General features: G+C 39.4%; 1 protein-coding gene across 1 annotated transcript; it reads right to left on the bottom strand.

The window, feature by feature from the left end:
- Positions 1-1,309: 1,309 nt before the first annotated feature.
- On the bottom strand, positions 1,310-11,284 carry LOC138969584 (CKLF-like MARVEL transmembrane domain-containing protein 4). The gene is made up of 4 exons (XM_070342440.1): positions 10,892-11,284; positions 9,259-9,453; positions 7,949-8,083; positions 1,310-5,995 (listed from the first exon to the last, which is right to left on the bottom strand). The coding sequence occupies exons 1-4, from the start codon at positions 11,192-11,194 to the stop codon at positions 5,870-5,872; spliced, it is 759 nt and encodes a 252-aa protein (XP_070198541.1). The 5' UTR covers positions 11,195-11,284; the 3' UTR covers positions 1,310-5,869.
- Between the last annotated feature and the right edge of the window lie 82 nt (positions 11,285-11,366).

Here is an 11,366-nt window from a genome sequence, read left to right on the forward strand (position 1 = left end):
GCTAATTCTTGCCCTAAGTCCCTAAATAAACTTGTAAAGCAGGGTATCATTATGGTTGGTACTTTTGGTGGTCAGTATTGACAGGTTTCACTGTACTTTATTATTAAGCACACACAAAACAAAGCTTGCCCAAATATTTGTGAAAGTGGAAACAACACAAACAAGAACCATCTTTTGCAATGGCTATTTCTTCTCCCTTGGGAGAGTTTAGTTTTTACATTTAGTCAAGTTTTGACTAAATGTTTTAACATAGAGGGGGAATCGAGACGAGAGTCTTGGTGTGTGTGTGTCTGTGCGTGTGTGTGTGTAGAACGATTCAGAGTAAACTACTGCACCGATCTTTATGAAATTTTACATGAGAGTTCCTGGGTATGATATCCCCAGACGTTTTTTTCATTTTTTGGATAAATGTCTTTGATGACGTCATATCCGGCTTTTTGTAAAAGTTGAGGCGGCACTTTCTTTCTTTCTTTCTTTATTTGGTGTTTAACGTCGTTTTCAACCACACCCTCATTTTTCAATAAAATTGATTGAAGTTTTGGCCAAGCAATCTTCGACGAAGGCCGGACTTTGGTATTGCATTTCAGCTTGAAGGCTTAAAAATTAATTAATGACTTTGGTCATTAAAAATCTGAAAATTGTAATTAAATTTTTTTTTTATAAAATGATCCAAAATTACGTTCATCTTATTCTTCATCATTTTCTGATTCCAAAAATATATAAATATGTTATATTCGAATAAAAAATAAAACAAGCTCTGAAAATTAAAAATATAAAAATTATGATTAAAATTAAATTTCTGAAATCGATTAAGAATAAAAAACGCTCGCGCTGGACCCGAGTACTCTTCAGACATTCACACACACACACACACACACACACACACACACACACACACACACACACACTCTCTCTCCCTTACTCCTTCTCTCTCTCCCTCTCTCTCTCTCTCACACACACTCACACACACACACACACACACACACACACACTCACACACACACACACACACACACACACACACACACACACACTACCACATCTCCATTCTAAAACACGTCACGTTCCAAATCAAAAGACGACATTCTATTTTCTTACGTCACTATTCTTGGTTTACGGTACCATTCGGCGGCTTTGCTACGAGTATGGCATAGTCTTGGTTTGCCGAGACCTTGCACCGTTCTATCAGACTGCCTGGCTGGCTGTTGCACCGCGAATTCCTCCCACCGCCAAGTCGTTTTTTTGTGGTTTATTTCGCATTTAGGTCCCAGGTAACATTATGAAGTTTTAATACGATCAATCAGACCTATTATCAAGTTAGTGTATCAACTTTTGAACGAACTGCGCCCAGTAGTTTCCCAGCAATAAGCTGTTAAGTCGAGACACACACACAGACACACAATTAAAGTCTGCTGGACCCTTGTACGAGCGTACTCGGGGACAATTTCATCTTCTTCCTTGTCGGTTCCTGATTCCAAAAACATATAGATATGATATGTTTGGATTAAAACACGCTCAGAAACGAAGAGAGGTACAGAAAAGCGTGCTATGCAGCACAGCGCAACCACTACCGCGCTAAACAGGCTCGTTAATTTCACTGCCTATTGCACAAGCGGCGGACTACGGTCATTGTGAAAAAATGCAGTGCGTTCAGTTTCATTCTGTGAGTTCCACAGCTTGACTAAATGTAGTAATTTCGCCTTACGCGACTTGTTTATGCTTACTGACAGTCTGCTGACAGTAGTCTTGGTCACTGTATGTTTTTGTTTCTGTTTCAGCTTATACAATACAGAATACATACAACCAGAGACAACTGAAATGGAAAAAAAGTTAAATTGTATGTGGAATGTACTCTTTCGGACAGTAATGCTATATTGTACTACAGTATTTATGCAAGCATTGGACGTGTATGATATGTCTGAGCCAGAGCTTAATGAGCACTACTCCTTTACGCTTTTCTTGATATAAAGGGAGAAATTTGAGCAGTATTTTGTGTTCATTTTGTTTGCAATGAAAAAAAGCCATACACAACAAACGTATTATTATGCACAAAACAGCAATGTGATTTACAAGAATGTTACATAGTTTGTATTAAAGATGGAACTAATCATATAGTCTCCATCTCATCTCTCCAAGATGTCAACAAGTACATACCGTACTTTCCGGGTTACAAGGCGCTACAGCGCATAAGGCGCACCCCCCTCTTTTTAAACAAAATTGTAATCCAGTCACCCATTGGACTTCCTGCACGGGGGTCAGTGACCGAGTTTAAGCTATGGGGCGGTCTCTTTGATGTCTTGAGAGGAAACTTGGCCAGGGTAGTAGTACCTAGTAGCTGAAACATGCATTATCACAAGTTGTTTGACTGGTACTCAGGCGGTCTCTTTGATTTTTTTCGTATTTCATACACGGATTAGGCGCTTCGTTATACAAGACGCAGGGGTCAAACTCCAGGAAAAAAGTCGCGCCTTATGACCCGGAAAGTACGGTATATGATACAAAATCTTTTCGTTTGGGAATGGAGTGATGAGATTTGGCTTAATGATTTGAATTTCTCAGAAAATCTAAAGAAGAACGGACTCTGAAAAATAAATTTGAAAAACACTTGTACTACAAAAAACTTCCAAGTTCACGTTATGCAGTATAGGGGTTATTCTCCAGAGATGTGTACCAGCAGAAACCGTGTTACGAAGGTGATATTTCTTTACGTAACTAAGACATTTTAACCATACAAATTGATTTCATTAATAATTACTGGTTCTTCATATATATATTCTTGGCCTGCAGAGAAAGAATTATAAATACTTGCACATTTTGTTTGTCTACGTTCAGTAAATTACAAAGTACATCACCTTTATGACATGGAAATCAAAGGTTGTGACATGGATTTGAATACTAAATTCTTTTTGTTAAAAGTCCAAAATATATACACTGTTTTTCATTGCATGTCTGTATCATTATTTAACTGGAGTATTAAATGTACTGAAAAATGTATAGAGGATACATGCTGGATGCCATTTAATATAGGTTATAATCATTGTGTTATAATCATTTAAAGGACTAAAAATGCATGTCACTAAATGGTACACAGCTCTGGAGAATAACCCATTTGAAAAGATAACGTTTCAAAAAGACTGACACATTTTCAATACAGGCCGGTTCATATACATGATGCTGGGATGTGTGTCTTGTTTGCATTCTTATTCACAAACATGACTTTGCGTACAATTTTAGGAAATGTGACACAGTTTCACTTTGATGTAAAAAGACAGCAGCTCACAAAAATAGGATGAGCTGTGTTTAAAACAAAAAGTAATGATTCATATATAAGTCCTATTTAACAGAGGCATACAGTGTACATGCAACAGTATATCGCAGAAAATTCACCCTTGATAACACAAAATTAAACTCACTCTTAATAAGAAAAAAGTATCAACACACTGTTAAACCGAAAATACTGTATTGCCACAATGCACTTGTTCGTTTTGATTGCCCTGTTTGACACAAGTATTACTGATAACATAACTTTACACCCAATACTTATTTTTCAAAGGAAATATTGCACTTTTACCTCACATACTGTTAAAACCATAATATTGGATTGCCACGATGCACTTGTTCGTTTAGATTGCCCTGTTTGACACAAGTGATACTGATAACATAATTTTACACTCAATACTCAGTTTTCAAATGAAATTATTGCACTTTTTACCTTTATCACATTTTTCACTTTTAAACTAGCATCCCAGGAGACAGCAGTCAGACCTTCTCACAAACAGCTCTCTAAAACCCACAGGTGTCTCACTGACAGCTGTTGAACATTTGACCTAAACATAGCCCAGTGCCCAAGGCTGGTAGACAACTCTGCAGAGCAGCTGCTGTGACAAGGGGGACGACTGTGTCAACCTTGACTAAATTCACATGAGATTCACAACAAAATTACAGAATACTTTCAATATCACCATACAAAATACATGTACTCGATCACTATGTAAAACCAGAAAGATAAATACACCTTCACAACAGTATTTCGGGACAAACAGAAAATCAAAAGTGTATAAGAAAAAACAGGAGAAAATGGGTACATGCACCTTCGTGTATAGGTCCATGCATTCATGAAAGTATATATTTTTGTTGATGCACAAGACAGTGTGTGCTGGTTTTTTTTTCTTTTTTTCTTTTTTTTACATAAAAAATCACACCCTTTTCAGATGATGTAAAAGAATATCAAATGCTAAATCAGTAATGGAAAAAAAAATCTCAATTCATTACTGTAAAAATATAAAAAGTAAATTAAAAAAATATTTAAAACAAAAACCCGTTAGTAATAAAACACTAGCACAAATAAACAGAAAAATAAACATAATCACCGGCATACAAACAGTATTCACATGTCTGAAAATGTTATCTCCGAGAACCAGATAAATCCATTAACAACACATGTGAAGAGTGGGCACGCAGGAGCTCAAGTGCATCCATATACATACAATGTATCCAATACAAATTAACTCTAACTCTGCTAGAAAGTAAAAAAACAACAACAACTTTGGATTAATGTGTGAGGTGTTTGTTCTTGAGCTGAATATAGTACATTTAATAGGAAGCAGCAGATTCACCATTCAATCTGGGACCGACCAAAGAATATTCATTTTGTCATACATGTATTATCCACCCTTAAACACTGTCTTGGCAAAATATGTGACAGAGATCTGTATTATATAATAATAATAATAATAATAATAATAAATGAGCATTTATATAGCGCAACATCATAACTTTACAATTTTGCTCTTTGCGCTTGACACATTTAAAATTAAAACACAGTTATACAAGCATTTACATCTACATTCATAGTCAACAACGCTTAATTAAAAGCATACACCATCAAACATACATTACAAAAGATTCTTCCACTAACTAAGTAATAAAAACATGAATAAAATAGGTAGTAAAAAACAAGGAAATACCAGCTGAATACCCTTAATCAAACAGAACATGTTATCAACAATGCTGAAAACATATACAGTTAAGTCTGCACAATAAAAGCCAAAGCGATACATAAAGCTGGTTTGCTATTCTTCACTAATTTTGACCAATTACATAATTTACTAATGAATGAAGTAAATAATCTACAGTACTACTGTTTTCCCCCCTCCAATTAGGCAGTCATACTCCGTTTTAAGGGGCTGCATGCTGTGCATTTTTCTGAGGAGGCGGACAGAGTGGAGGGGTGTACATTCTTTTCTGGACAGTCTCCTTGCCTGTGTTTTTAAAATTCAAAACCTGGCCCACTTACTTTTTCCCCCATAGCTTTTTTTTTTACTACAGTATCTGCAATATTTAGATGAACAACTGCAACTACATGAATCAAACTGGGTCCAAAAGAACCATCAAGACAGGGATTAAAAACAAATTACCACGGAAGCAGAGTCAGAGTTATGAAGTCAGCAGAACAGCAATGGGACCTCTGTCTCTGACTGCACATTTACAGCTGGTGTGGTGAGATTCAGGGTTGCACTTGAACATGAACACTAACATACCCATGATCATTAACATACCTATGAACATTAACATATTATATACCCATGAACATTAACATACCCATGAACACACATAAACAGGCCCATGAACATACACACACCATCATGGATGTGCATGCACAAACACACACACAAACATTAAGGCAAGACTTAGCAAACACAGCTGCTTGAACACACAAGCAAATATCAGAATATTGTGACGAAAAATATCAGCGATATAGCATTACCATGACAGTATAAAGGGCTTAAATGCAAGGTTTCTTCTGGAAGGTTTGTAATTTTATACACTGTAAATTTACTGGATGAGCAAAAAAGATGTCCTTCTTTTTTCAAAGGTCAATTTCATCTTCTTCCAGGAGTTTGCGTCTTTGGTACAAGCGATACTGAATGCGCCAGTGCCGGTAGCTGACGAGCGCTGTGAGGCCGTACGCCACCATGCAAATGTAGCCAAGCACCTGAAAGAAAACAGAAGACTGACTGAAATTGCCTTGTGCAAATACCAATTAAATATCCAGAAACAAAGTGCTTCACCGTTTCAAACACTTTAAGGTATTCTGCAGACGTGGAGGTGGGTGGTGGAATCCCCTTATTGTGAACGTGATTATACAGTAGTACCTGTGGTGAGGGCACCTTTCGGACAGGACAAAAGTGCCCCTACTTTGCAGGTGTCCTCTCATGACAATAATTACTTTCTACAGTTGAACCTGTCCTTGCAACCACCTCTTGAATGCTATCGCCTGCCCACAACGACCACTATGAATAATCTCAGACAAGTTTTTCATCTATATATATAATTCACCTTTCTATACTGACCATTTTTGGTCAGTCCCTTTAGGGGTCGTTATAGACAGGTTCCACTGTAGTGAGATTTACAAACTGTGGGCCAGTGAGTGTCCTTGATGTGGAAGCGTTCTCCCATCAAAGGGGCCTCACCTTCCAGCCCCGGTACCCCTCCCTCATTTTGGAAGCCACCTACCCCTCTCACACCCTAGGTCCAGCCCTGTCAGGTATAGTTAACACATTTGTAAAATTCCTAAACAATCTTATATTTATAATTCCCCACTCATTAATTAGGATGTTCTGCTTACAAATAATTTTTAACTCGCTCCTCCAATTTCACAATGCACGGATTCTAATGTGTAGGGTGGACATTTGTTGCAATGCTGCATGTTTTTGCAAAAGGGTGAGTCAAGTTTGTGACTGAGTTGTATGATTTTGAAAGCTATGAACCTCTTACTGGAGTATTGATCCAGGGATTACCGTATTTGATGGATTACAAGACGCACCGTTTTATAAGCCGCACCCCCGACTTTAAAAAAAAAATTGGGACGAGCCACGTATAGGCCGCGTCACTATATTAGCCGCCGTCGAAAAAAATATAATCAGATCGTGTCAATCAATCAAAACAACCAGGAAAACGAAAGTACGGTATTTGGCGAAATCGGCTCCGAGAATAAACAAATGAAACAAAGTAAAAAAGTTTGAAGAAAAATATCACACACACACAATTTGTAACCAACACACACAAGTAGTCCCGCCCGGAATAAGCTTTTTTGGGATGATTTACGACTTTTGCGAACATTTCGAGCAGACGAAAACACAACATGGCGGCTCTTGCTCCTCCAACTATCGCGAGACACAAAAAAACTAAATCTCGCGCGCGCGAGATCCTGATACATCCGGTGTTTCTCTGTACGCTATTTTGTCACGACGACTTGTTAACAAACGAAGATGCGAGAAAGAAAGAGAAAAGCGCTGAGTCTTGAGTAGAGAGCTAATAAAGTACCGGTAATCCCTAATCGAGCGAAATGAAAATCCGCGGCGACTTCCATTAGGTGAATGCTATTCAAGTTTAGGTAACATTTTAGCCGCATCTTTTTATAAGCCGCAATGCGATGTAAAAAAAAAAAGTCGCGGCTTGTAGTCCGTCAAATACGGTAGTTGATTTTGGGCTTCTTATGATGCCTATTAGAGCCTTGAAGAGCTTTTCAAGGCCGGTCGTCATGAAAACATGTTAATAACAAGCACTTTACAGTTTACTCTGGTACAATTGTTGGTGCCCTTCCCTATTTATGCGTACAGTGGAACCCCCTTTTAGGATCCCAAATCTAAGACTCACTCCCTTTAAAGACCCTATGTTTTTAGACTTTCTGTTCATAACGTTGTAAATTTACCCCAATTCTTAGACTCACTCTTTTTTAAGACCTGATTTTCTCAGACTTTTGGAGGTCTTGAAAAGGGGGTTCCACTGTATTCAAGGCCGGCTAGCTGTCATGAAAACATGTTTATAAAAAGCGCTTTACAGTTTAGTCTTGTACAACTGTTGAAGCCCAACCCTATTTGTGCGTGCTTCATGTTGGGTATAAATAGAAACTGGTAAAAAAACACCCACAGAACAATTTACTTACCACCACTGTAATAAGCTGTTGCACTGTGTCACTGGAGACATTGGTCTTCATTTTCTGGTAGAAATCAAAAGCACTGGCCACAAGCGATGTTCCCACCAGGTACAGGAAAGCAAACACAGAGTAAAGCACCATATCCTGCAATGAGTCAATCAATGTGTAACTGAGTGCCCGGAGCACAAGAATCACCTTTGGAGGTAAAGCCAGTAAAATAGGAGTGAGATCGGGCCCCAACAAAATCTGCTGTGTGAACGCAGAGGTTCGCATGAGCAAACAAGATGACAACATCACCCCGACCCCATCACAAACAGTTCTCTACAATTGACAGGTGTCTAACTGGCAACGTACAAGAAACGTAGATCTCGAGCTACGTACTATAAATAGTCCACACTCAAGGCCGGTGTCACGAACTGAAACCTCTGCTGAACAATCCTTCTCATTGCGGTCAATGCACATGCGCCAATCTGGGACTTACAAAATGCGACCCTTTGACCGAACGAACCATGGGTTAGGGTTAGGGTTAGTGTTAGGGTTAGGGTTAGGATTAGGATAAGGGTTAGGAGTAGGGTTAGGGTTAGGTTGTTCACGACCTGATTAATCTCCCCATGTTAGTGCATGCGCATTGACCGCAATGAGAAGGATTGTTCAGGCAGAGTTTTCAGTTCGTGACACCGGCAGAAAACTCTGTCAGTGCAGAGAAGCTGCTGTGAAAGGGAGACCACTGTGTCACCCTGTCACCAAAAAATGTGTGCAGTGGAATCTCTCTTTTAAGATTTACTAATTTAAGACTCCCCCCCCCCCCCCCTCTTCAGACCTTGCTTTTTTTTTTTTGATTTTCTGTTCATTAATATCCTATGCCTCTATAAAAGGAGTCACCACCTGATGCAGCTACAGTTCAGGCACCTCTAGGAGCAGCAAAAACAATTACATTTAATGTTAACACATCTCAAACAAGATTATGCTTTTCAGCACTGACTATGCTCACACTGAATTGTCTGTTAACTTTCTTAAATACTGTCAACAAACACAAGTCATCTGTTGCCATAGCTTACAAATTTACAACCGCCTGACAAACGTTTTTAGTTCCACAAACAAATATCTTATGAAACACCCTGGTGCACCCAATATTCAACCCGTCAAATACAATTTTAAAAAAGAACAACCAAACAAACATTAAAAATTGGGGTCCCTTCCTTTAAAGTCAAAATTCATTTCCCAATTGTAAAACAAACCTCTTGCTACAAAACATTATTTATTTTGGGTTAAAGGGTCCCCTGAATTTGTTTCTCGAGGACGTAAAATCAAATACTTACCACCAAGTTCCACTCAACCACCAAGACATTAATAACAGAAGTGACGTTAGCGCAGACAATGACGAGGGAGGTCAAGAATGTCAAGACAAGGACGAACAGCATGATACGAAAATGCCACTCCAATGGCAAGTTGAGCAGACCACCCTCCTTATGCCCTGCTACTACCAGGCACAGCAGAGTGATTGAGGTGAGAATCTGAAAAGAAACGAAAAGAAAAATCAAGATGGGCAAGTTAAAAACAAATAATGCATTTGTATGCAGTTCCACATGAATGAAAAACAATCTGAATTAAGGAAATTGCATTATAATTTTTCCAAGCAAACTAGTTTTGGAAAATATGGATATAAGCATACATTTATATCTATATACGGCTTGTGTGTGTGTGTCTGTCTGTCTTTCTGTCTTTCTGTGTGTTCCCCATGCACGGCCAAAGTTCTCGATGGATCTGCTTCAAATTTGGTGGGCATATTCAGGTAGACCCTGGACACAATCTGGTCGATGAAAATTTTCAACACGTGCTCTCAGCGCGCAGCGCTGAACCGATTTTGGTTTTTCTGTACATCCATTCCCAGTAACTCTTCCTTATCTTCTCCAGTGTTTTGCGCGTTTATCTCCCTTCCTTCGTGCGCCGGCAAAGCCGGCGTACACCTGGCAAAGCCAGGTACCCGGCGAAGCCGGGTATTCGGCTCTACTTCTTCCCGGCGTATTCATCTACATATATATATATATGAACTTAATTCATCTCAAAACAAATTTTCACTGTGAAACTCGATTTCCACAGGGTTAGGCCTGGAGGTATACCCAAGCATTCATTCAGGTACATGTACAGCACATATAACTATATGCTCTCTCTTCTCAATCAGCACTCAAGGTAGGGCTGGTTGACAAAAATCTATATATATATATACGACTAGTGTCTGTCTGTCTGTCTCTCTGTCTGTCTGTCTGTTCGCGATGCACGGCCAAAGTTCTCGGTGGATCTTTTTCAAATTTGGACACCGTATTCAGCTACACCCCGGACACAACCTCATCGATGAGATATTTCAACACGTGCTCTCAGCGCGCAGCGCTGTGCGCGCTGAACCGATTTTTAAAAAAAATTTTTTGTTGTTGTCAGGATCCACTACCAGTAACTCTTCCTTATCTTCTCCAGTGTTTTCAGCCGCGATTATCTCCCTTCCTCCGTGTGGCGTCAATCCATTTTCCCGTTACTATTTTTAGAAGGTCACTGCACGTTACTATTTTTAGAAGGTCTCCAGTGTTTTGCGCGTTTATCTCCTTTCCTTCGCCGGCGTACACCCGGCAAAGCCGGGTCCCAGGCGCAGCCTGGTATTCGGCTCTACTTCTTCCCGGCGAAGCCGGTACCCGGCGAAGCGGGTAATCATCTAGTATACATATATATATATTAATTATTATATATATAAAAATGATATGCCAGAACCCTCGCAAAATAAAATTTGATTTGATCTCTCTCTCTCTCTCTCTCTCTCTCTCTCTCTCTCTCTCTCTCTCTCTCTCTCTCTTTCGTTCACACACACACACACACACACGCTGCTTAAACATATATATACATTGTCCTAGGATAAGATGCGCACACCACAGGCACACGCACAATGCGTGACAACACACTAACAAGTTGAACTGTTCGCAGAAAGCCAATGCACGTTTTGAAATATCCAGGGTAAAACGACACTATTATCATTTCGTTGTTCTTGATAGGTGACTGATAAAACCCTCCTCGGGAAGTCCCTGGACAGCATCTGTTCAGCTGATCACCATCACGCTCCCCCTCCATCAAATCCGATACTTCTCGCTTTGGTCCGTCATAATAAGGATTGCTGATACTGTTGCATGATGCAGAGTCCGATTCAGACAGTTCACGCTGTATTTCCTCTTCTACATTCTGGCTTGAATTCTGGTCATCTGAATCATCCATCCTGTTTCAATTTCGAGCGCTTGATTTGTCTATTTCAGTCATTGTTTTCACTTCAAGATGAGGGACAGACACAAAACATCAAGAACCGGAAGTTGTGCAGACAGCTTTGGGGTTTACAGAACGTGGATCTACATTTGGACTTAGATACAAATTATTCGTAGACTGCGTCAGG

This window comes from Littorina saxatilis, linkage group LG1 (assembly GCF_037325665.1).
Source record: "Littorina saxatilis isolate snail1 linkage group LG1, US_GU_Lsax_2.0, whole genome shotgun sequence".
NCBI classification, from domain to species: domain Eukaryota; kingdom Metazoa; phylum Mollusca; class Gastropoda; order Littorinimorpha; family Littorinidae; genus Littorina; species Littorina saxatilis.

Coding starts and splice junctions, on each gene's coding strand:
- LOC138969584 (XM_070342440.1), bottom strand. CDS start 11,194: ATGGATGATTCAGATGACCAGAATTCAAGCCAGAATGTAGAAGAGGAA. Junction 9,454..10,891: donor TTCTGCGAACAGTTCAACTT/GTTAGTGTGTTG, acceptor GTTTCTTTTCAG/ATTCTCACCTCAATCACTCT. Junction 5,996..7,948: donor AACAGCTTATTACAGTGGTG/GTAAGTAAATTG, acceptor GTTTTCTTTCAG/GTGCTTGGCTACATTTGCAT.